Genomic DNA, 24,172 nt, shown 5'->3' with positions numbered 1-24,172 from the left:
CTGCGGGGGCCGGCCGGCGCCGCAGGAGCTGCCTGGGATCTACGGCCCCCGCCGAGCAGGCGTTGTTCTCTGCTAGGGTTTTAATGTTTTCGGGCACATCGGGATTTTTCAAGTCCTTTAAACGCTTTCCTTGTATCGCTTTTATCTTCGGTTCTCGCTCAGCGGGCAGTGCTAGTTCCAAGGATGACTTAAATGAATAGTGAATTACTCTTTCTTTTTTTTTTTTTTTTTATCTAAACCGATCCTTTCTAATTGTTTAATAAAGTTGTGAGATTTCGATTTTTTGGGGTTTTTTTTTAACGAAAAGCTTTCAGACTATTAAAATCAAACTGCATTCTGAAGTGTTTATTTTCTTTTTTAGGTTCACTTTCCCTAGGCACTGCAAAAGGGAATGGTCAGTGTCTCTGTTTTCTTTCAAGCAAGAATCCTTTCGTGACTCATGCCCCTGTACAAGGCTCAGGGAGTGTGTTTCCAGCATTGCTGTACTAAAATTAAATCTAAAAAAAAAAAAAAAAGAGAGAGAATTCAGATCAACCAAAGTGTCTCTAAAGTATTGTCTTTATTAAAGACTCTGTCAAGTAATCACGTTACAATTTGGCCCAGATGCTCTGCCTATCACTTCTTTGAAGATGATTGCTGGTGATGGCAATGTCTGGGCTGATAACTAAATCAAGCTCAGCATTTAAAGCAGAAGGTTGTCTAGAGGCACTTGTTGCAGTGGCAGGCTCGGCACGAGGTACCAGGCAGTGCCTTAGGACTCTTCAGCACAGGAAGGATGCTGTGAGCTGAGCTGGATTGTTCTGTGAATGAATAATGCTTCCATGAAAACAGAATAGTACTGCAGAGCACACCCCAGAACACCCTCTGTGCAGAGCAGGGAGGTTTGCCTGGTGTCGGCCAGGCCATGAAACAAGAAAAGAAACCCAACCCCTTTCACAGTGATGAACTCCAGGATGAGGTGCAAAAAAACAGGAGTGTAATTCCTGTTTCCGTGAGGGAATCCCAGGCACATGGAGCAAGCCATACCGGCTGGGACTGGCAGGAGAGCAGCTCCCAGCAAGTGGAGTTTTTTCCACCAGCACTGCCAGCAAACACACTGACACCTCTCCAGACCCCATTAACGCACAGTGCTCAGGAAGACCTCATCCCATCTTGGTTTTCCCCTGCATTATCACACTGAAGCCTGTTAGGTGGTTCCCTGCAGGGCCAGGGGTAACCCAGCACACAATTCAATGGAATGCCAGTGACAACAATTTTGGGGCTGCCACCAATCAAGACACCATGTGGCTAATGCTGCCCTGTGCCCCCGCCGGTGCAAAGTCACAGGGTACCAGGGCCTCTCTAAAAGCACTGCAATATCAGACTAATTCAGCCCCCATTCGTGACTTTTCCCCCCTGTTTCTAGGAACCTGCCTTTGAATGATGCTCAGTTCATTATTTATCCCCATGAGAACAGACATGCTTGCAAATCACTCCTCCATGCTGCCAGGTAGCTTGCTGAAAATGGTGCTGGCTCACAACAGCAAGATGGATGATGGGGTGAAGCAGTTTAACTCTGAGAATTATACCCTTTGACTCCCCAGCTCAAAACTGTGATTATGTCCCGGTGGGACATGAAAAATTCCCAGAGGGCCCATGGCACCCCAGAGTGCTAAGCCCTTGTTTCAGGGCACAATTCTCCCTTGTTATCAATTCTTCTGGGAAATCATATCCAATAGCCATGCAAATACTATGATTAACTTCAGCAGCAGCTGCTGCTGAATGAATCAGAATCACCAAAATATACGTGCACTAACTTCCGATTACCCATTATCCTAATTTTTTAAAGATCCACAAGTCCAACCTATTTGCACAGCTCACAGTTAAGGCAAGAGAGCAGATTATGCCTGAACCACTTCTTATTCAAATCAGAGCAATTCTGTTCATTTCAGGAATTACACCAACATAGAAGTGGCATGGAAAGGGACTGCTTTCCTCCCATATAACAATACCACTTAAATCTTATTAAAGTCAGTCGTGTCCGTTTTCCCCATTTTCTGCATAGGTTGCAAGATAGAAATATAAAGCACTGAAGGCTGGGTGTTCCTGCTGCAGATCATTTGGCTTCTGGCAGGATTACATGCTGGAGTCAAAGCTGATGCTCATAAACAATGTCTTTTACTAAGCTTTCATAGGCAGCTGTTGGCATTCGGTTTTGTGATGTAAATCAATCACAGCTTATATCTTCTGATTTCAGGCCAAAAGGTGGGAAAGATACTGTGCTAGGCTTATTCTGCAGATCTCTGTGGAAAGGTTAGCTTTATCTACAACCAGAATCAGTCATTCTGGAGGCTGTCAGCAATATTTTACATTCTCCTGTTACACATCTGAGAAACACTACTTTTCCTACTGCTCTTCCTGAAGGTTGTACACCTCTGATGCAATATGAGCATCAAAATCCTAATTAAATGGGGCTTTGTGAGTACAGATCTCCCAACATTTATATTGCAGTACTTGTATTTTGCAGCCTGGTCAGATGTTGATAGCATCAGTAGCATTCTGTGTTTTTCTCAGACACCAGCTGAGTAGAGATTAAATATATCCCTTAGTGTCTTTCATACTTCACCTGCCAGAGAGTGCCCAAAGTCTCATTTTATATTGCTTTAGATAAGGGAAGAATGCTGAAACTAAAACAGTTATCTGGACCCCAGAGGAACCTCAAAGAGATTCTGGAGCCCAAGGAAAAAGAGAGAAACCAGAAAGCAGAGAGAAAGATCAGATTAGGCTGATGGAATAATATTCAGCTTTTGAGATCCAAATGCTCCTGAAATCATATAACCTTGTGTGGCGGTATCAGTGGGACTGTACTTCAGCAGCATCTTTTCAGAAACATGGAGTACTTTCAGAGTTGCTACACAGCAGAATTCTGTCATCCTAACAACATTTTATCCCAATACCATCTTCAGCAATCTGTAATTTTGTCACATTTTCCAAGAGCAAGCAGCATTTTCTGCCCTGACCCATACCACCCTGGCAGTGTCCAACTTCTGCTGAGCTCTGGGGATGGCTGGACAGCATCCAGCAATTCAGGCAGATCTGCTGAGCTGTGGCCTGCCCTCAGCTCTCCCTGAAATCCCCAGATATGGGGGGTTTACATTATTCTGAAGTTTTCCTGTAGCTGATTTGATGGGTCTTTTCTAGTGGCTTGGGGACAGACTGTCTAGCAGTAGGTACAGAATAAAGTGTAAATGAAAAAGCACAACATCGTCATATCCAGGTAGGGTGCACATAATGCTGCCACCACTGACAGCAAAAAGTGGGGCAATAAGTATCTGGGACTGATTAACCTGAATTATGACTTTCCCCCAGCAGCTTCCAAATTTTGGGCTGTGATTTAAAAACCACAGCGTGAGTCCTGACACATTGTGAGCTAGGAAGACTTGTGCTTTGCTGTGTTTATGGAACAAAACTGGTACCCTTCATCTTTATTATGATATAATAATCTTCTCTCTCATATCTGCCCTTTACTCAGACTCCCCCGTAGACATAGCTGGTATAAAATAGACCAAGGACAAGCCACCACTGGCTGTGCTATTATAAATTCCATTCACAAGGAGACTAAAATGAACTATTCTACATGGAAAAATTAAACAGCATGATTACAGTAATAACCTAGAGTTATCATGGTCCTCAGGTGGGCACACTGTTCCAATTTTATTTGGAAATAATTACTTCAAAAGCAGAGCAATTTTTCCAGGACGCTGCCTTACTTTGAAGGAGTGTATCCATGCTGCTTCCACTGCAGCAGCAGTGACAGTGATTTTCTTTGCATAAGCAAAGCCCAAGAGAGGGAATACATTACATATGTCTCCTCCATAATGTGCTGCAGTAAATATGAGACTAAAAGGGCTGAGAAAGAGAAATCTTGGAAGTTGGATAGAGCCTTGCACAGAAAGTGAACAGTCACACCAGGCTTGGAGCCATAGTCACAATTTGGCTTTGCGCAGCCTTGTGCCATTTGTAACAGTGACGCTCCACTTTGTTCCAGCTTTAATTTGGATCATCAACCACAAATGGGAGCAGCAATAATGAAAAAACAATGATTCTGATCCAATATTTTTTCACTCCTTTCTGAAACCCTACTACATCTTTACAGCAAGGGGAAAAAACAAGCTTAGAGCTGTGACTCCATCATCAGGGATTTCTCTCCATTTATGTCTCTCCTGGATTTTCATAGACTAAATGAAAAGCCTGACTAGGATGTAAAGTTCCCCAGATGCAACGAGTTTCAGAGCACAAAAGTGGTTAACCCTTAAGAAGTATTTAGTTTGAATTAGCGTGAAACAGAAGCATAACTGCCTTAAACATACAGGGTGGAGAGGTAAAGGCAAGAAGCAAAAGGGCCATTATCAACAAGATCTAAAATTTAAAATGAGAAAATATGTGCTTAGATACATTTATTCTATATTGTTTCTTGATATCACACATTACATTTTCATTTGCTGCAAAAGTCTAAGATACGTACTCTATATAAATACTGTAAGAGACCAAAGTCAATATTACGAGTCAAAAAGTCTCAAATTCAAACACTCAGCTACAACTCTTCATAGAAAATTTTCCAAGCTCCTGAGGGTAAAAGCCTTAGATTATTTTGGTATATACATAAGACACAGTTCTCTAAAGACCTTTTTCCATGGAATTCCAAGATCAACACTTGTTTCAATTTCAGTGATATAAGATATCAGAGGACAAATTCACCCACTGGATGAACTTGACTGTAGACAAGAGACCAAAGAAATAGATATATAAATTCTAAGGTTAAAATAAATCAGTCACTAGAGACCTTAGAGCTTCTCACCAAGGTAAGATTTTTGCTAATTTCTTTAGCAAATTAGTCATCCCCCTCTTTATATTGTGCAGTGTTTTTCAAATCTGCTCTGATGCTGTGTTTGTTTTTCTTTGATTTCTATTATTAGGTAATCAATTCCTCCCTTTGCCTACAGAAGTGCCTCTGTGTGTCTTAGAATTCATTAGATTTCATTGTTAAATATGTGGTCACATATCTAGAGTCATTTACCATTTCAAAAGCACCTTCCTCAATTTAAACTTCATCTTTGCACAAAAATCTTTACCTGGTCATACCTACAGGAGAAACCAGAATGTTTTATTTACAATAGTTGAGTGTGTGCTGTCTCAACAGGATGATAAGAAAAGCACTGATTGAACTCTTTCTGCACAGAACCAGCACCAAGGAGTTATCAAATAACTGTGCGATAGATACCGAGCCTTGCTTAAACATTGCCAAAGCAATCTGTCAGCAGGGAATGTCCACAGCCCTAACGCACAAATAGCAGAGGCAGTGCCTAGTCAGTATCACATTAATCAAGGGCTGTGCAAACAGAAGTGTTTTAAGAGATTAGGGAGTTCTGGAGAAGCACTGCCCCAAGGCTACCCAGTTGCCAGCACTCCCCTGTTCCTGGGTACTGGCACTGCTCCTGCTTTCCCTCTGCTTTATCCAACACGGGCTACAGTCCACCATAACCAAAGGGATCAGCCTGATTTCATAACACAAACAACCAGTCTGATGTCCTCTCCTTGCAGGAAGCACTTGCTGCAGACAAATCCCTTAAACAGTCTACTCGTTGTTCAATAAAATGCTTGTCACACATGTTCATCATTATAATCCTTTGCAGTCAGATAGTACCATTCATCTGATGAGCTCAGCCTACAAATTTAGCTTGAATCTGGTCTGACATCTGCCTCCAAGTATGCTTTGATTTGAAAAATCACGTTAAAACTCAGCCTAGAGTTGTCTCTTCCTGTGCTTGTGGGTCTCTGTGTGCCTGGACACATGGATAGAAATTCCTAATATTTCAGTGCTGTTTGAATGAGTGCTGAGCACTGCAGGCCATCCGCCAGTAACTGTTTTTCTAAACTTGGAAAAAATAAGAAAGGAAGAGATATTTTAAAGCTTTTACTCGTAACAGCAGTGATTTTTCTGGAAATTCAAGCAGTTCTGAAAGGGATGTACCATTTCCAAAGGCAGCTCTCACTCAACAGGTTTTTGAGTTCTCTGTAACTCTATGTCTTCATATTCTACCATGTCAAATAAGGACAAAAAAACCTACATATTCATCTATCCAGGATCCATATGGCAGGTGCTTGTCCAAGGCATTTGGAATCTCAGATGTAAAATGCTGAAGAAAGGAAAAATCATCTTGTTAAATGAGAGCAAGGCAGAAATTAGGTGCACTGTCAGATTGTCTTAGTGGATTATGAAGGTCCCTGTAATACTGCAAAGAGACATTCAATATTCAGGAGAGACTTTTTAGTTTAATCTGTCAGTTTTTAACAGTATAGTATATGCAGCATCCTTTTTTATTACTATTTTTTGTTTCTACAGGTTTCTCCCCAAGTTTCATTTGTTACAGTTAGAAATCCTTCATCATGAGACTTTTCTGAGAACACAAACAAAATGAAAAACAACCAGAAGCACAAGCATTCCACTAACTACCTGGGCTGCAGTTAGTATTTACCAGACTCCTGTTGCATAGCCACAGCAGCCTTTCTGAACATCTTTTCATTGAGGCATCTGCACTGTAACATTTGCATTTCTTCTACTTAATTGTTCAATATAAACAAACAAACAAAATTCCCAAAAATAAACATGGGGGTAAAAAAAGAGAGAGAGATCCAAGGCTAGCAAAATACTAACTGGCTAATGGAAAAAACTGCACACTTGAATTCTGTAGTCCTCAGAGCATGTGATATGGAGACTTGTGAAGCAGTAAAAATCTCTCATAGGAGCTCCCAGATCTTCCCTCAGTGGTCATTTCTACCAACCAATACTTGGTTTCCTTTTTTTGGTAAAACATGTTGTTATTCAGCTTGAACTACCTGGGGTCTAGAATTCTGAAAAAGTTAATAAAAAAGGTTTTCTACACAGTGCTATTTTTGTGTCATATCCAAAGCACTGCAAGCCAGAGCTGTTACTTCAAATAAACATTTTTCTGTGCCATTGAGACACAGGTGCGTTGTAACAAGCATAAGAAGTCCAAACGACCCGTGAATCAAATAAATCACCAGAAATCCTGCAGAGGGGAAGAGACAAAGAGACAGAGCTAGAAAATTAAACTGCTACACTGCTCCTGAAGGACTGCAATTTACAGCGATGAAAAATGTCCTTGCAAATAACATCATCAAAAAAATTCGAAGAGATGAAATGTCAAATACTAATGCAATATTGCTAAATATCCCCCATACAAATCCCATTTCAGTGACATTAAGGAGTCAGAAGGCAGAGAATTACCATCCAGAGAACGGAGGAGTGGAAATATGCATGAAGAGAGAAGGGTCCAGCTGTGGGCCAGAACCAGCAGATCATTAGGCTCTCCAGCCTGGTGAATTCCCACATGGAAGTGAATCAGCACAAAAAGCTGTTTGTACTCCTGTTTCTTTCTGGGAGTGGGAAATGAATGAGCCTTCTCCTTATCATTAATCTGTCAGGTTTAATGGAAGGCCTAGTTTGATTTTGAGTTAATTTGCTTGGAGCAAAGGAGCCTAAGTGCCATAAACACCATGAGTATCAAAGGGGTCTAAGTGACACTTGTGTGATCCAAGTGGCTGTTATGCAGGCAGCCGAAGGCTTTTGCATCAGCTTATTTCTTTTTTTTTAAGACTTCCTTCCCAATGTCAATCTGAACAAGTACCTGGTGCCAAAGGGATGCAGGGACACCCAGGTGCAAACCCATCACTCCCCACCTGCACAATGCAGCTCAGCGAGCAGCTGCTCTTGCTCCACTCCTTTAGGGAGCTACAGCACCACAGAGCCGTCCACAGGAGAGGAAAAGGCAACACAGCCGTGCATTGGTAACTCACAAGTTATGTCCCACGTACCCACTTTGCAAGCCGGGAACGGGGCAGAGGCACAGGAGCCTCCTGTTTCTCACTTGGTCTCCCACTTGGAGGCCAGCAGAGAAATAGTCCCCTCAGGTCTTTATTGCAAGGGGCCAGTCCTTCTTGGGAGCACCTACAGGCTGTGAAAGCCATGGCCTCTGGGGTCTTGCATGACAGCCTGGGCTCTGCCAAGTCTTTGTCTTGCATACCAGACAGGTTCCTGCCTGCAGGGAGGCCGCTGGACCTTGGGCATGTCTGGGTACAGATACAGATTTTGAAAATTATATTGATTGCAGTCTTTTTGAGGTTGTAATTACAGGGCTGGTGGAAGATCATTGAGCAAACGCCATTTCTGATGGTGCCAGATTACATACTGGTAGACCCACTTCTGACAACTTCCATCAGTCACTTTGGTATTTCTCCCCAACCCAAGAAGCAAAGTGCTATAGTCCTCCTTCACATCCCCTCCTGGCCTGGCATCCTGTCTGCTGTGGGACATGTGTGTGACTGGGAGTGCAGAGCACACATCTGTGCCCAGCCTCATCTCATCCTTTCCCTGTACAGTCACTCCTGCCTGTACCCATCTGGATGGAGAAAGTCCACATAGCCCTGTGACCAGGATTCACCAGCTTAGATCAACACAGGTATGGCCATGAGGATGGCTGGCATTCATTCACAGAATCACAGAATCACAGAATCACAGAATCATGAGGGTTGGAAAAGACCTCCAACATCATCAAAGCCAACCTTTGACAAACACCACCATGCCAACCAAACTCTAGCATCAAGTGCCACATACAGTCATTAATTAGTATACCTGTGAATGTAAACTTTCAAAGTTACTGAGTTGCAAACCACATCTGTCTAGGAGATTGAGAAGGATTTTCCACTCTGTATTTGTGCCTGGTGTCCAGGCCTGGATGACCCCAGTCCAAGGCAAAGAGCCTGCTGTGGACCACCACCCTGACTGAAATGCCAACCCGACTGTGATTCAGAACTCTTGTTCAGCTGTGATGAAAAAGCAAGACTTTTACAGAGAAAAATCTCATTGAGAGCAACACCAAAGCTATTGCTGTGGGCAGAACCCTGCTGTGGCAGGTACAAGGCTACCAAGAGCAGCTGAAGTGGAGGAGCCCACATCTGCTTCACTTTTCTCTACAGCTGAGCTCCCTGTAATGTAAAAAAGGAAGAATATGCCGGGTTGCTTCTTAGACAGAGAACTTCAAGAGGAATTCACTGCTCGACAGCAGAGCTCTGCCTGTCCTCTGTTTCTCCTGGCATCTCTTTGAGCTGCTGTGGCTCTGTGTAGGCTAAGTGGGGACTGTGAAGCTCTGACAAAGGAAAGGGAACCAGTGGGATATTTCTATTTCTGGAATTGCCCATTAGAGAAGCTATTCTATGGTACGCAGCATGCCATCACACTTTAAAAAATAAATAGGAACAAGAATGTTAGCAGAGGAAGCATATGTGGCCCCAAGACCATGACTCATCAGGTTAAATCAACCAGCTGAGGTCAGTGCTTCTATTTATCAGCTTTTAGTTGCAAGAATGGCAATGGGGACAGTGATTCTATTACTTAAATTTTACATGCTGTGAAAAATACGGCAGTGATTAATGTCTGTAACAGGCAGCTAGATGTGCTGCTTTTAGAATCTAGATGCTATTTCAAGGTTAAGACTTTTAGTTTTCTTCCTAAAGTGGGTCTTCAACCGGTAAAGGGAACTTCCCACAGATTTCAGGATCTGTATTTATGGGCAGTAAAAGTATTTTGTGTTATCATCATCATCCAAAAACAGCTGAACCACAGCTTGATGAGAAAAGCCCCACTAATCACACTTCCACAGCCACCCATCCTTTGTGAACTGCGGGACCATGAAAGCACTGACTGTAAGGTGATGACAGCTATGAGGCTAATTTGACAAATACAGAAAACATTTCTGTGATGTGCTGTTGGATTTCTTTCTGGTGCCCCGGAATGGGTCTACAAAGCATCCTCCTCCATAGCCAGTCTGTACCCTGGTCATTTATACCATCAGTGTTGGGGGGTTGGATTAGATGCTGCAGGCACAGAGGCTCTCCTCTGTTTGCTCATGGACTGCTGCATTAGGGCACATTGAAACTCAGGCTCAAATAGGTGGTGGGAAACCACCTCTCTGAGGAAAAGTCCACTCCTGCTGCCAGGACACTGCATTATGCACAGGACATTACAATAGGTGCAAACAGCCTTCCATTCCTGCTATATGTGAGCTGCTACCATTGTCACTGTGAAATGATTCCATTCCTGTCCTTAGCGTCAATTAAAAACAAAAATAAATCAGAGGTATTGCTGATGGGAGGACAGAACACCCAGAAGTCTGTAGACGTGTCCAGGTACCGTGTAATTGTGCAGGAGGAGAGATGCCCTGCTCTGCTCCCTTTCACCATGAAAGCACAGGACGATGACAGGGCGAGCCCAGAGCCGGAGAGTAACTGCGTTATCTCCAGCTATCTCCGTTTCCCAGCAGAGAAGCAGAGGTAAGTTAAACCCGAGTGACTCATGGCTCTGATTCACATCCCGCTGCCGCTGTCCTTCATCCCGCTGCCGCACGGGCAAACAGGGGCTCGGCAGACCTGCCCAGCGAAACCCAGACCGCTCAGGCAGGGCAGCTCACTCCGGGCTGGTGAGGCAGGCAGAGATGGTGGCACAGGCTGGTCTCCGCTGGTCGGAACTCAGAGCTGGAACCCCGGGAAGCCCCAGCCCAGCCGCTGTGCGGACACGGAACAGCTGGAGGCAGCCAGCCCCCTCGCCCTGGGCGGCGTGGCTGGGGAAAACACCGAAGGGAGACCGCAGGCCTCTGCAGGGAGGGACAGCCCCAGCACAGGGCGAAAGGCTGGGCCACACACACTAGAGTTTCCCAGCTGTCCCCCCAGCAAGAAGGCTGAAGGGTCTGCTATGTTACTCGCCAACCCCTCCAGGCCTTTGGGATGGCGCTCCCGTGTCTCCCCTCCCCGGCAGCCTCCTCGCTCCTGCCCTGCTCCTGCAGGCAGGCGTGCTCCAGGGACAAACCCCGTCCCCCAGCGCTGCGCAGCCCCGCACACCCGCGGCTGTCTGTCTGCCTGCAGCCTCTCAGCAGTCAGACACAGCCACCAGAACGCGTAAAACTTCCGTGGTAATTACAGGCAAACCGTGGTGCTGGTTGGGCCAGTGCTGTAATTGCCAGCAGCAAAGATAAAACCTCCGTGCAGGCTCTCAAAGCTATTTAGGTGATAAACCCGCTCAGCTCAGTGCTCTCCGCAGCAGCATCCGTCTTTCAGCAATGTCAGCTGGTGTCCGTGCAGGGTTTCACGCAGTGCTACCTGCTCCCTCATTCCTCGGGTTTGTTTGTTGAATTTTTTTTTATTTCTTTTTTTTTCTTGAGGCCAACTTCCATATGAGATACTTTGGTAAGCTTTTCTCCTGTAAAGCTCTCACTAGACACTGCTTCCATGAATTCCATTATTTCTGATGGAAACTGCATGCATCCCAGGTCCCTGGAGCATCGAGAGGAGGTGATTTAACTACTAATATCAGTCTGATAATTTTGTACCTGGGTTTGGAAGCATACTCTGCAGCCAGTTCTCCACTAAGTACTTGGTGTGTTGAATTTTTCATGGCTAAGACATCTATGACTAAGGCATCCAGAAAGATTATTCTTTTTAAATACAGGTTAGCTACTCTTTTATTTGATTTGCGTGGGTGTTATTTCACTCAGCGCTTCAGTGTCTTGTGACCCACTTACAGGCTGAAACAGGCTCCAGTGAACTTTCATGCCTTTATATTCCTGTTGCTCCTAACTTGCAAAAAAAAAAAAAAAAAAAAAAACCCCAACCTAAACCAACCTCTGAGGCAACTACCCTTGAGGTTTAAATCAGAAATGGCTCTTCTCTATAAGTGATTGTAAAAGAGTTCTATCTGTTCAACTTGTGTGTCTCATGGGCTGTGAGGGCCAAGTGGGGTCTCAGCAGATCTTGGGATGCTGACCTTTTCAGGAAGACTAACTAGTGGCAGGGACTGTCAGGAGCTTTTTAGCCCTCATGAAAACTCATGTCCCACATCCAAGAGGGTCATGGACCCAGGGCATCTCCAGATTTACACATGGCATTTGGGGTGAAGCTACTGCAAAGGCTCAGGTGCTCCTCACCTACCATCAAATCCTCCTCCAGGCAGGAGAAAGCACTGGGAGAGCTTCCAAGATCCCTTTGGAAGGAGTTTAAAAGGAAAGGAAAAGAAACCCTATTTCTACCCCAAAACAACAGTGCCATTGTGGGGAGCTCTGTTGATGCCTAGCACTTTATTTTACTGGTATAATTGTGCCAGGAAAATGTGCGTGCTCCTCTGTACTGACATGTTTTTAAGGAGTTTAAGCAGTTCAGTCTGTTTTTGAAGAAGCTGTGTATTGACTTCATTGTAATTAAGTCAATGCATCTTCAGAGGGAAAATATCTCAATATAATGGCTGGAAATTACAGTCAGGATACTTGCCTTGGAAACGTAGAGCCCTTGCACAGTATCAGCACCACCTCGTCCAAATGAAGTTAGTGAAGCATGAAAAAAAAGCATAAAGCTCCCATTCTCCTGACATCTCCTTACGTCATTGCAGGATGTCTTACCAGAAAATCTGATTTAGCCAAAACCTATGATACACAGTGGGAAACAGAGGGTTTGGTCAGGAGATGGGACTAGATCTACTGACAGTCTCTCCTCACCTTCAAAGTCACCTTCATTAACAGCCACGGCACAAGCTCCTGCAGCTTCAAGAAGCTTATGGATCTCAGAGCAAGCCAAGTGATGATGTGGATATGTAGAAATATCTCACTGACTCTTCACAACTTGAATACTTGACTTGTGTGGAATACTGTTCGAACCATGATGAACCATTTTAACTTGGTTTGGGTATTTTAGGATCCATGCAATATATCAGGTCATGAAGGAAAGTTAACAAGAAAGCCAAGTGACTCATTTAGAGAAAACACAGAGGGGAGACTAAAAATTGTCCCTTCAGTCCTAGAAGTAAGAGGCACCTAAGTAAGGTGCATTTTATGTAAAAACTTGAGAAGTCCACCTCATGCACTAGAGAACTCAGCAACTTAAATGTTAGGTGTTTACTGAAACGCACACATGTCATAACAGCTGGAGACCTTGCATCTACACAAACAGAGGCAGCAAGGACAAGAATTGAACCAATACAACATTTTTACAATCACTTATAAACAAAGGCAACAAGAAAAAGAATTGTCACGATGTTAGCATTCTTACAATCACACAGAACAAACTGTCTTCCAAATGCAACAAATGCTTTTAGAGCCACTGATTTTCCTGGGCACTAGGGTCAATCTGTGCCTTCAGTGAGATCAGTTCAAAGCTCTACCCTTTCCTTCTGTTCCATCCTGTCTCTGGTGCATCCCACTGTGTACCCAGAGATTCAGTTTCCAGTAGCTGCTGTAAATCATTCTTTCTGATAACATGGAGCACTTGTTTTAAAGCTTTGCCTTCCTTTTCCCGAAGATTCAGAAAGGTTGGTTCACATCCCCTGTGGCTTAAAGCAGCAAGACTGGTGGGTAGTTTCTAAAGAAATCTGGAACGCCTACATGCTTTTTAATTATATAGCTATGTGCACACTTAATTTAATTAAAAAACAATTACCACAATTTATGATACGAGTACAACTCTTTAGCAAACCAGAATTGCAGCTGAGTTTGCTTTTTGACTCTTCTTTTTTGATTCTGTGTAAATGATCCTGGCTGGTGTTTCTCCTTATGGTGAAATAATTAAGAGTTTGTTAGGGTAGGTGCTCTGGCTGTAAATTTCTGAAGTGGCATTAGCCTTTTTCTCTTCCTGAGGCAGGTTGGACGGAGGTGGCAATTTGTTTATTGGACTTAAATGGTGTTGAATTGAAAAACAGGAGACTAGAAGAACCTATGCTGAACACTATGCAGTAAATGAGAGAGTCTCCTACTGTGCAGGGCAGTACAGCAGGAGAGATCTCTGGAGGGAATACAAGTTCATGCTACACCACAAAATTTCTTGATATTCATTCACAGAAATGAATGTGCGTTAAGTAGGAAAGGCAAGTATTTCACCAGTGCAGATGTCTTGTCTTTGAAGAAAGCGACAGGTTTATGTATTTGCTGAAAATATCCCATTCATGTTTTGCAACATAGTTTCTCACCTCCTTTTCATAAACAGAAGTATCCAGAATAGGGATCTTCTTAACACTTGAAGTAGTGAAAACAACTATAAATAACAGCCATGGACTTGCAGGACATTGCAAAAGCTCAAAAAACTTCTCAGCTCATGTTATTCTGACAGTAGTGAGCAGAGGTGCAAAGTTTCTGTCTCTCCCCACATCCCTCATGCCATGTTACAGGTAGGTCTGGTGCCTCCCTTGGGGTTTGCTGCCTGGATGACACCTCTGGGTGCATTATCTGTCTGATGTTTTCACCATCTTGCAAAAGAAGTTATTGATTCTGGCAGTTTGACTGGCAATAACTCCAGTTTATCTGTCAAATTAGACATTGAAAATCTGCATCTAAATCCAGTCCCATGAAAGAACTGAGCAAACTTTCTGGCACATGAAATTTTGGGGCACCCAGGACAAAGCCGAATAATATTGTGAGGACTGCATTTCTGCTGCTCATAATAAAAAAGAGCAGACCACCCTCTACGTCCCTGCTATTTGACCAACCTTTTGAGCAGGAGACTTGTAGGAGTATCCAGCTTAGCAGCCACAGTCAAAGCAACGAAGCTGATCACAGGATTACAGAAATATTAGCTGAGAAGGACCTTTGGAGGCCATCCAACTCCACCTCCCACTTGGAGCAGGGTTTTTGCCAAGACTAGATCCGGTCAGCTGTGGCTTTGTCTAGACCAGTGCACAAGACCTCCAAGGATGGAGCTACCACAGTGCCTCTGGTTAGTCTTTTCCAGGGCTGTAGCACACTCCTAGGAAAGAAATTTTCCTGAACTTCAGTTTGAAATTCCAAAAGTGCAGTTTGATGTTATCACCCACTGGTGTATTATCTGCTGCTACTGAGATGAGCTGATCCCTGCTAGTTTTGTGACTGCCCCACCACGTAGTTGTGGACTCCTACCCCTTCTCTCACCTAGATTAAAATATCCCACCTCTTTCTACCTCTCCTTATAACAATATCCCTCAGGCCCAGGATCATCCTGACTGCCCTTTGCTGGACCTTATTTCCTCAGCATTCTTTCTGAACCAGGGGACCTCAAACCACACCTCACATGGTATTGTTAATGTTGATAAGCTCTTCCACAGCTTCTTTCTTAAAAATGATGAAGTGGTGTTGAAAGCCTCCCTGAAGACAAGTATCCACTGTTACTCCCCCGCCCCCAGTCCCCACAGCCAGGCATTTCATCACAGAAGGCAATTTTATCAGTCAGGCCAAGTTGGACTTCATGAATCTATGACCACTCCGTAGTGCCTCCTGCCCTGTTACATGTTTGGAGTGGACTCAAAGAGGCTGCACTTCCTGCACCTCTGCAGGATCCGAGGCAAGGCTGACTGTATCCTGTTCTCCGTCTCAAAGACATGCACATCACTGGCCCAGTCCCCAAAGCCTTCTCTGAGTCACCATGGTTATTCCCAGCTGAATCTGTCCATCACCCTCAGCTCCTTCGGGTGAATCCCATCCAGCTGTATGGATCTGTACATCCAACTTCCCTGAGCAGTCTGTGATGCTGGCTGCCCACCTCCACCCCAAGCTGTTGGGGCACACCCTGAGCTCTGGGGCAGGCAGAGAAGAGTACACATCAGCGTTTCCTCATCTCTCATGGCATTTGGTTATCTCCTCACTTTCAGACCCACAGTGCTCGCTATGGGCTGCCTCATCTGGGAACACTACACGTGACACTGCCTTGTGAACCTGATAGATCCCCAGGGCTGAGAGACGGAAGCCCAGGGACGTGAGGCTCCTAGCCTTGGAGATGGGAAGAGCCTGGGAGCAGAGCAGGTCCCACGGCAGCCTTGACAGTTGGCTGCAGATCTGAAACAGGCAAGTGGCAAATCTGCAGAGCCCTGGGCAGCTCAGAGACATTGACGTGGGAGAGCTGGGACTCATTTGACTGTATAAGCAAAGAGCTGAGGACCAAGCAGAACCAAACCTCATTCATTACTGTAACCCCACAGGGTTTCTGAACTCCGTTCTGAGCTGCTGATGAACAGAGCCTGCAAGACACACTAAGAGCAGCTCACCAAACTGCTTGTACCTCTAGTTATCTTGAAGCAATTACCTTCAGAAGACATACTTCAATTAAGGCTGCTGCTTCTCTCTATCACTGTGCAGAGAAATTGAAAATGTGCCAGACATTTCTGCTGTTTGTGGCTCTCAAATCCTTAACCCTTGTGCTGACTGTCAGCCATATGTGATCTTGGCAGCAAGTCCTGTCCATTCCATCTAGAAGAAGGAACTTAAAACTAAAGAAAAGGATACTTCAGTGCAATCAAAAGACAACTTCGTCTCCTCTTAAAAGATAATGTTAGAAGCTGGTTCAAATATTTTTAAATGCTGTGTGCAAATTTCTTTGCATATCAGTACTGCTTGTACCTTCTGATGTTTTTGGCTGAGCGTCTCAGACTTGGGTATATTAAAATGTGTGCAAATCTTCAGCTGGATCTCAGAAGGAAGCTCTCAATAGCTAGAGCCTAACATCAGGCAATATCCTTGCAGCAAAGCATCTACTAACGCAATGAATTTAGCTCCATTTCCTGTTTGCAACGCATCCAACAAACAGACTCCAGTTGTTATTATGTGTTTATAATTGCATTTTATTTCAGGCCTGTTTTATTTGTACATATTCCATCTTGAGGAAGGTCACACGCACTCCCGGGTTTCAAGGAGAACCGCTCACCATGTAACGTGGCGTTTCCCGGGCTGACCGGGACCTCTGTGAGCAGCAGCTGCTCCCCTCCCACGCAGGCAGAGGCGCAGCCCCAGACACATCTGCAGCGCGTTCACTGGTGGGCATGAGCCAGGCTCTCACTGCACAGCTCCCCACCTCCTCTGCTGCGCTCAAGAGAAAAATCCCCAGCCCCAGAGGTCTCCTTGGTGCACAGAGTGGGACTGCTGGGAGAGCAGGCTCCAGGGGAGGATGCTCAGGTCTGCTGTGGATATGAAGCTCATGGCCTGCCCCGATGGAAACTGGCTCCCACATCACTTGAGAGGCACCGAGCATTCCCAGCCCCTGGCCCTCAGCCAACACCAATGTCACCGGGGTGAAGAGAAAAGAAGCAGGTATCCCTGCAAGGTCTTAATTAGGAACAGTGAGAAAGGTTCACGACAGGAGGAATCCCAAATCTTCCCAGGACAGGAAGCTCACTTGGACCAATTTTTGTTCAGGCACCAGTGTGACTCCTCTGCCAAGGACTCTGCTTACTGCCACTGCTGAGGTGGGTTACCGTAAGATTCCTGCTCAGAAAAATGATCTGGCTTTGATAAATTTCTTCTGCAACTTCTCTGAAAACACAAGGTCTGAGGTTTTTAATAGTGTGTAGAAGTTGTTTTGTTTAGAACTGCAAAACCTACACATGACTTAGTTAAATTGTATTTTTCAGAAGTGTCTGAGGTCCTGAGGAACTTAAGGAGTCAGAGCAGGATTTTAAAAGCTGATTGAGACATGATTTGGTTTCATTTGAACAGTCAGGAAACAAAGAAGGACCTATAAAGATGCCCTAGCAGTAGCAAAGAAAGCTTATGAACTGCCTGTCATTGCACTTTATACCCACCAAAGTCTTCTCTAACATCTACCTTCAAGATCAATCCCATGTCAAAGAGAGAAAAAAATCCAGTAGTTGAATAAATGTAAAAAAGAAAGGGGCAACAGAATACAAATCTTGAAGGACTAGTGCATAGATGATAGCAAGCCCTTTTTGAGCAGACAACAGGTGCACTAGATGAAAATTAACTGAATGATGACTTGGTAATCAAGAAAAGAAGTGAAAGACCAGAACATTTTAGTACATTGTGCCAAGAAAATGGCTTATTTGATCACATTTTAAGTGTAACTATACCACTTTCTTCTCCCACTTGTCCCTTTTAATCACATAATATACAAGTAAAGAAACCTTGTAAATAATGCATGCCTACACCTTTGTAAAAACAGCCAAATAGAGATGCTTCTTTGAGCTGCAACACAAACTCAACTTTTTTAACAAGCAGAGAACCCAAAAGGAAAAATTACTCTTGTATAGAACACCCTCACTGCAGGAAAAGCTCAAGTGAGAGATGAGCAAGTCCTTGAAGCACTGGCTCACGAGATCTACTTACATTAGAGAACTGTCAAAATCATCATCTTCAGCTGCAAGTTCCCCCTGCTGCATGGACAATAATTTGCTTTAGAAGCTGGCAAAGACAAGTTTCAAGGTAAATTAGCACCAGGTTTTGTTCACCTTACCAAACCAGGTGTTACGAGCTGTAGCAGGCTGTCAGCTGCTTCAGTTCAGCCATCAAGGCAGCTGCTTTTGACAAACCCATCTGCTGAAAAAAAGGAGGCTCCTTGAGGCTTTGATAGGGAATCAAATCAGAGGGGAAAATAACTCTGAGGAGAGAGTAATGGAGAGTCAAGTTTGGGTTGATAGTAAAATTGAGAGGAGAGAAAAAGATTAGTAAAGAAAAATTAGCAACAGCAGAAATATTCTAGAATGACAGAATCATTTAGGTTGGAAAAGACTTCCATGATCAAGTCCAACCTTTAATCAACCATCACCTAAAACACAGGATTAAGTGCCACATCCAGTTGTTTCCTGAACACTTCCATGGACAGTGACTCCACTACCTCCCTGGGCAGCCATTCCAGTGCTTAACTACCCTTTCAATGAAAAATTCTTCCTGAGGTCCAACCTGAACCTCCTGTGGCACAACTTGAGGCCATTTCCCTTTGTCCTGTCACTTGTTCCCTCGGAGAAGAGCCCCATCCCCACCTGGCTACACCCTCCTGTCAGTGAGTTGTAGAGTGATCAGGTCACTCCTGAGCCTCCTTTTCTCCAGCCCAAGCACCTGCAGTTCCCTCAGCTGCTCCTCACAGGACTTATGTTCCAGACCCCTTCCCCAGCTCTGTTGCCCTTCTCTGGACACACTCCAGCACCTCAAATGTCCCTATTGAATTACGGGGCCCACAACTGGATACGGAACTCAAGGTGTGGCCTCACCAGTGCTGAGCACAGGAGGACTACCACTGCTCTGGTCCTCCTGGCCACGCTACTGCTGAAGTCACCAAGCAACAAGAGAAGAAACATGGAAGACCAGAGCCCAAAGCCAGGGGAGAAAAAATTTCAGACTTCTCTGAAGCTGGAAACCCACCTCCATAGAGAAAGACAGATGGACAACAGGGGAAACTGGGACATAACAGACTTTGGCTGCCTGAAGTGCTTGAAGCCCAGCTGAGGCAGAGCTAAGACTTTGATGAAAAGCTTAAAAAAAGTTCTGTTTCCCAAACTGGTGAATACTTGCAGCCTCAGGAAAAACTGGAAATTACTGAGCAAATGAAAAAAAAAAATCCTTTAGGTATTGCACGCATGTGATAGGCAGTAACCACCTGCAGCTCATAGCATGAAAGAGTGCTTTATTTTATTACAGTACAGATTCAGTCCAGTTCACAGAGAAAACATCAGTTAATACGTATCTTCACTTTGTAGGAGAAATGGGCATGAACACACGAGCACTCAGGCTGCAGCCTTCTACTGCCATTTATGCAAATTTTGCCTCCAAAGCATCATTTATGGTATACAGGTCTCACTACCATTCCATGTAACAGCACTGTAACGCCAGCTCTAGAAACACAAGAGAAGAGGATGTCGATCTCAAGGACTGTGAAAATGTGTGTGTGTGTGTGTGTGTGTGTGTGTGTGTATATACACACATATATACAGATACTGCTTGGTGATTTAACTTTCAAAATCCTGGTTTTGACTTGAAAGTTTGTTTTAAAAGAATGTGTCCCTGAATAATACATGTTGTTCCTTGAGGCACATGTCCAAGTTCAGGCTTTGGGTAAGAGTCTTCACTTGAAGCAGCTATTGAGAGCCGAGGGTTTGGAGCAGACAGAACTGTCTGCACACCAGGTAGGTCTCTGTGAGCTGCAGTAGCAGCCAACAGGTAGGAGGGCACCTGAATCTCATCAACACAGTCTCCCATGTTAAACCATTTTATTAAAACCTGAAATAGCAATGAAGGCAATGATGTTAGCCAAATCAGCTCCTGTTAACCTAATAAACTTACCTTCCTGGAGGCTTTGGGCTTTTTGAAGTGGTTTTAGGACTCAAGACTCCAAAAACTCATCTATTTCCCCCACATCCAGGTTTACACCAGGTGGTCCAGCAAAGATACTCTTGCTCTTCACAAACCCTTCCTCACTTACATCCAGTGTCTTTGACATGTCCAGCACAGACTCTCCGCATCATGGTCAGAGGTCCTACCTAAGCAAAATAAAGCTGATAAATACTGTGTGCAGTTATCTTCTGTGTGGGGGGGAAAAAAAAATATCAAAGAACCCCAAATCATCTTTTGAGGGGGGGATTAAAAGGATGACTTCTTTTAAACCATGCAGACTGTAAGGGTGATAAAACTCCAATATCCTCCACAACCAAACATGAAACCTTCAGGAAAATGGAAAATATTCACAAAGAGAGGCCAGAAATACGACTGTGAAAGGTACTTTCAGTCTGAAGCATGTTTCAAGTAGCTTAGATTTTCACAGCCATTTAAAAAGTTTTGTGCACATAACTTGCTCCTGGCATACTCCACCATTTTTCTGACCTTTCTGCCTAATTACTTTTTCCTCCTCTCAAAGAGCAACAGAAAATGAGAAAACAGATCACAAGAGAGAGACAATGAAAGCTGTGAGCTGCATATACTACCAAGTATACAGAAAGTATTCCATAAGCTGTCAAATATAACAGCAACACAGCAATTTTCGTTTTTCTTCCACTTAAAAGCAGTCACAGCTTGAAATGTTTAAAAGACAATGTCCCAAGTTCATGCCCAAGCTCCTCAAAGTTTTAAACACAGCATCTTACAAGTGACAGAACACTGTTTGTCTTTTTATTTGTAAACCAGAGTTTGAAATACCTTACAATACTTTTAATTTCATTTGTCTAAAGAAACAGCATTAAGAACTGAAAGAGCAGTGTGCCATTAAATGTTAAGAACCGTATTTTTAAAAACCTTCCTTAAAAAAGGTTATAGATGTACAATGAGTTTAAGTTGTATTTTAAAGTCAACTACTTAAGCATCTCAATGATTGAAAATGAAGTGCAAAAGCAGAAGTCCAGTCACAGATGAGGCTGTAGAGCTGTGCTCAAGACTGAAGAGGTCTACCTAGCGCAGACATAGCTGCACAATCCCCAAATTAATTCAGCCTGTCCCAGCCATGAATCCTGCAGATCCGAGCGACACCACTGATTAAGTCAGTTTGAACTACTTAATATAAATTCTCCCTTTCTAATAAGAAGGATATTAACTAAAGCTTTCAGTTAGGCAATAAAACCTTTCTAATTAGCAACAAAAAAATAAAAGTGACTTGCTTACTCTGTTTCAGGCACTTTCAAGATCATAGTTTATTTACTGTAGGTAAAAAGCTAGTATACAGATTAAGGGATCTCTTAAATTTCAACTCTACAGTTATACACCATCTAGTATTCTTGCTCTGAATATTAACCAAAAGGTTTCTAAACACCTGTAAGCCCCACTATAAATCTGCATTGTTATGAGGAAAAAAATATAGAAATCAATGCTTAATTTTTTCAATGCATAATATTTACACTGTGAAACCAATGGGAAATAACAAGCAGCGGCAAAGAGGCAATAAATTTTAAAAAGCCAGAGTTTTATATAGGTTTTGGGTTTCTTTACAATAGTGTGCTAATCAGCATAATTGTATATATAAAAATTAAAATATAGCAGAGCATCCCACTACAGAAATCTGAATTGTCTGACTGCTGCCATTACTTGCTAACCATTTACATGCAACACCTGCTAGGACTGACTTTTTGTTTTCAAAGTGTAAAACAGTTCAAGGTTTAAGAGACAAACATTAATTTGTGTACAAAACCAAAAACTGCACTCAAGAGTAGTACTGGTCATGAGTGTCTTCCATACAGAAGGGGAGGGAAAGAGAAAAGTACCAATGATAGAAAGCAGTCTTCCATTCACTAATTTTCAAAGGCAATGCATAGACTGAGAATACCTGGATGGCAAACTCCAGAGACTCCAGAAACAAACAGCCTTCACACACAGAACCTCTGCAGGAGGCCTTTCCTTGCATCAGATGGCAATGGCTGACAGCAAATAAGGGGCACCAGGTGTACAAGTAATCAGATCTTGCAAAATACTAAGATGGGGTAGTTGTTAATATACAATTTGAACTATATATACAATATAATGGAATGTATCCCCTCCCAAGACTGGTTTATGAAACAATTGGACCTTTCTCTACTAGCCTTATTACTCAGCTATTGTTCTAATGAAAATATAAGTACACAAGAGACTTGCATGAAAATTAAAATTTATGGGGCATTTTACAGGAACTATTGACAAAGCTGCTTAATGGCATTTCTGCTTTTTAAGTAATTTTTTTAGATATAATTGAAAACATCTGTGTATAAAATGTCCTGACAGACACTTTGACATGGAACTTTGGTGACAAACCACTTCAATAACAATGTGGTGAAAAATTAAAGTATTTAAGGTAACTCAAACGGAATAGGAAATGGAATGCCAATATGGCAGTTAACCCTTTTTTTCTGTTGTTTGAAACAGGAAAGTCTCTTGTACCAGCAGAATCCTGTATACAGATAGAGAAGTAGGGAATACACCACTTAAAATTCCCATTAAACAAAAGCCGATTCATCATGTGAGAAGGTACAAATTACAGAAAACATGAACAGTCAATAAAAGAGAAACAACTGGTTTACATAATAGAAGAGAGAACACTTCAGTCTGAATGCAGTTATTTTGTGAAAGCTGCTACAACAGCCCACAGAACCTCATTAGTGTTGGTTTTCATACATTCAACCTCAGGGTCTAAATCCAGGAGCTGCCGCACTCTCTTTGTGGCTAAATCATACTGCTCATCCAGGAGGGGGGCAAAAGCGTTCTCCAGGACATCTGAGGCGTGGGCTAAATACACGAGCGCCAGCAAGCGCTTGTCCATGCGGTGGGGGTCGTTTACCCACTTGTCAAGAACTGCCTCCTGAACCTTCTTGATGAGGCGCTGTTTGATGTTGTTGTTGGTGAGAGGGTGTGTAGTCATGTCAAAAAGAAGGAAGTTCTGTTTCTCTGTTGTCAGTACACCTTTTTCCACTAGATTTTTAGCTAACCGCTCACGGACATTTCGTAGCTGGTAGTGCAACTTCAGTGGGTTCCATGTTTCACCTAAAACAGCAAGAAAACCACACAACAGTCAGACAAAGTTTAAGCTGCACTGTTGCAGTGATTTTTTTTCCCCCTCTGTGGCGCAGAATGAGCTGTCAAAATTATACAGAGCAGACTACAAGACACTGTGCTCCTGTCAGCATTTCTCTGATCCCTGGCACAGAGGCAGAGACCAGGAGGACCTCCTTGGAGGAGCTCTGGGGTATGTTCAAAGTTTGGATGAAATGATAGCTAAGTCACATCTTGATTACAGATATGACAAGTAAACAAAAACCTTGTCTCGTAAAACAAAACAGTTATGCAGAATGAATTTACTTTTAGTAACAATAAAGTAAAATCAAGCACCTTCTACAGTCTTTGTGCATTTTTCTGAGTCCAGCCTTTTACCATCTCAGAGACTGCAAGAAGTGTTACTGCCTTTCTTCTGCCACAGAGACAAGCTAATGCACACCTACGTAGCGCATTTCTTTATTTCTCCAGGTTTGAACTCTTCTCCCCCTTCCTGCCTCCACCAGATGAAACAGTGATGATGTATTGTGACACAGGCATGCACACATGAAGCATATGTTGGGCAGAGCCCTTAATGTTTCTGTATAAATTACTCCTAATGCTTTTTGTTAAGGCAGAAGAACTGGGGCCTTCAGAGTGTGTGACTGTGTGTGCAGAGAGGAGGAAATTGAAAAAACACAAAATCAGCATCAACAGCTCCTGATAAAGTTAAAACTGTTCAGCAGTGAGAATTCTACCTTTGCTTAAGAGCTTACTTCACAGGCTAAAAAATTGAATTCCAGCTTATTAAGTATTTAAGAACTAAAATCCCCTCCTGATGTAAAAGACTATGCATTTTAAGGGGCAAGAAAAGGAACAACATTAAGTATTTCTTACATAGATGG

At 43.3% G+C, this 24,172-nt stretch overlaps 1 protein-coding gene across 1 annotated transcript in view; it reads right to left on the bottom strand.

Moving 5' to 3' along the window:
- Nucleotides 1-19,453: 19,453 nt before the first annotated feature.
- Nucleotides 19,454-24,172, bottom strand: part of GOLPH3 (golgi phosphoprotein 3) — a 32,841-nt gene continuing 28,122 nt past the window's right edge. The window contains exon 4 of the mRNA XM_042028563.1: nucleotides 19,454-23,279. Within this exon, the coding sequence (XP_041884497.1) occupies nucleotides 22,855-23,279 (425 nt within the window). The 3' untranslated portion in view covers nucleotides 19,454-22,854. The remainder of the gene's footprint in view (nucleotides 23,280-24,172) is intronic.

Source organism: Corvus kubaryi, unplaced genomic scaffold, assembly GCF_017639235.1.
Source record: "Corvus kubaryi isolate FWS band 111438036 unplaced genomic scaffold, C.kubaryi_AGA036_p1.0 37308, whole genome shotgun sequence".
Lineage (NCBI taxonomy): Eukaryota > Metazoa > Chordata > Aves > Passeriformes > Corvidae > Corvus > Corvus kubaryi.
Note: the sequence above shows the minus strand (reverse complement) of the source record. Positions and strands in the feature narration are given on the sequence as shown.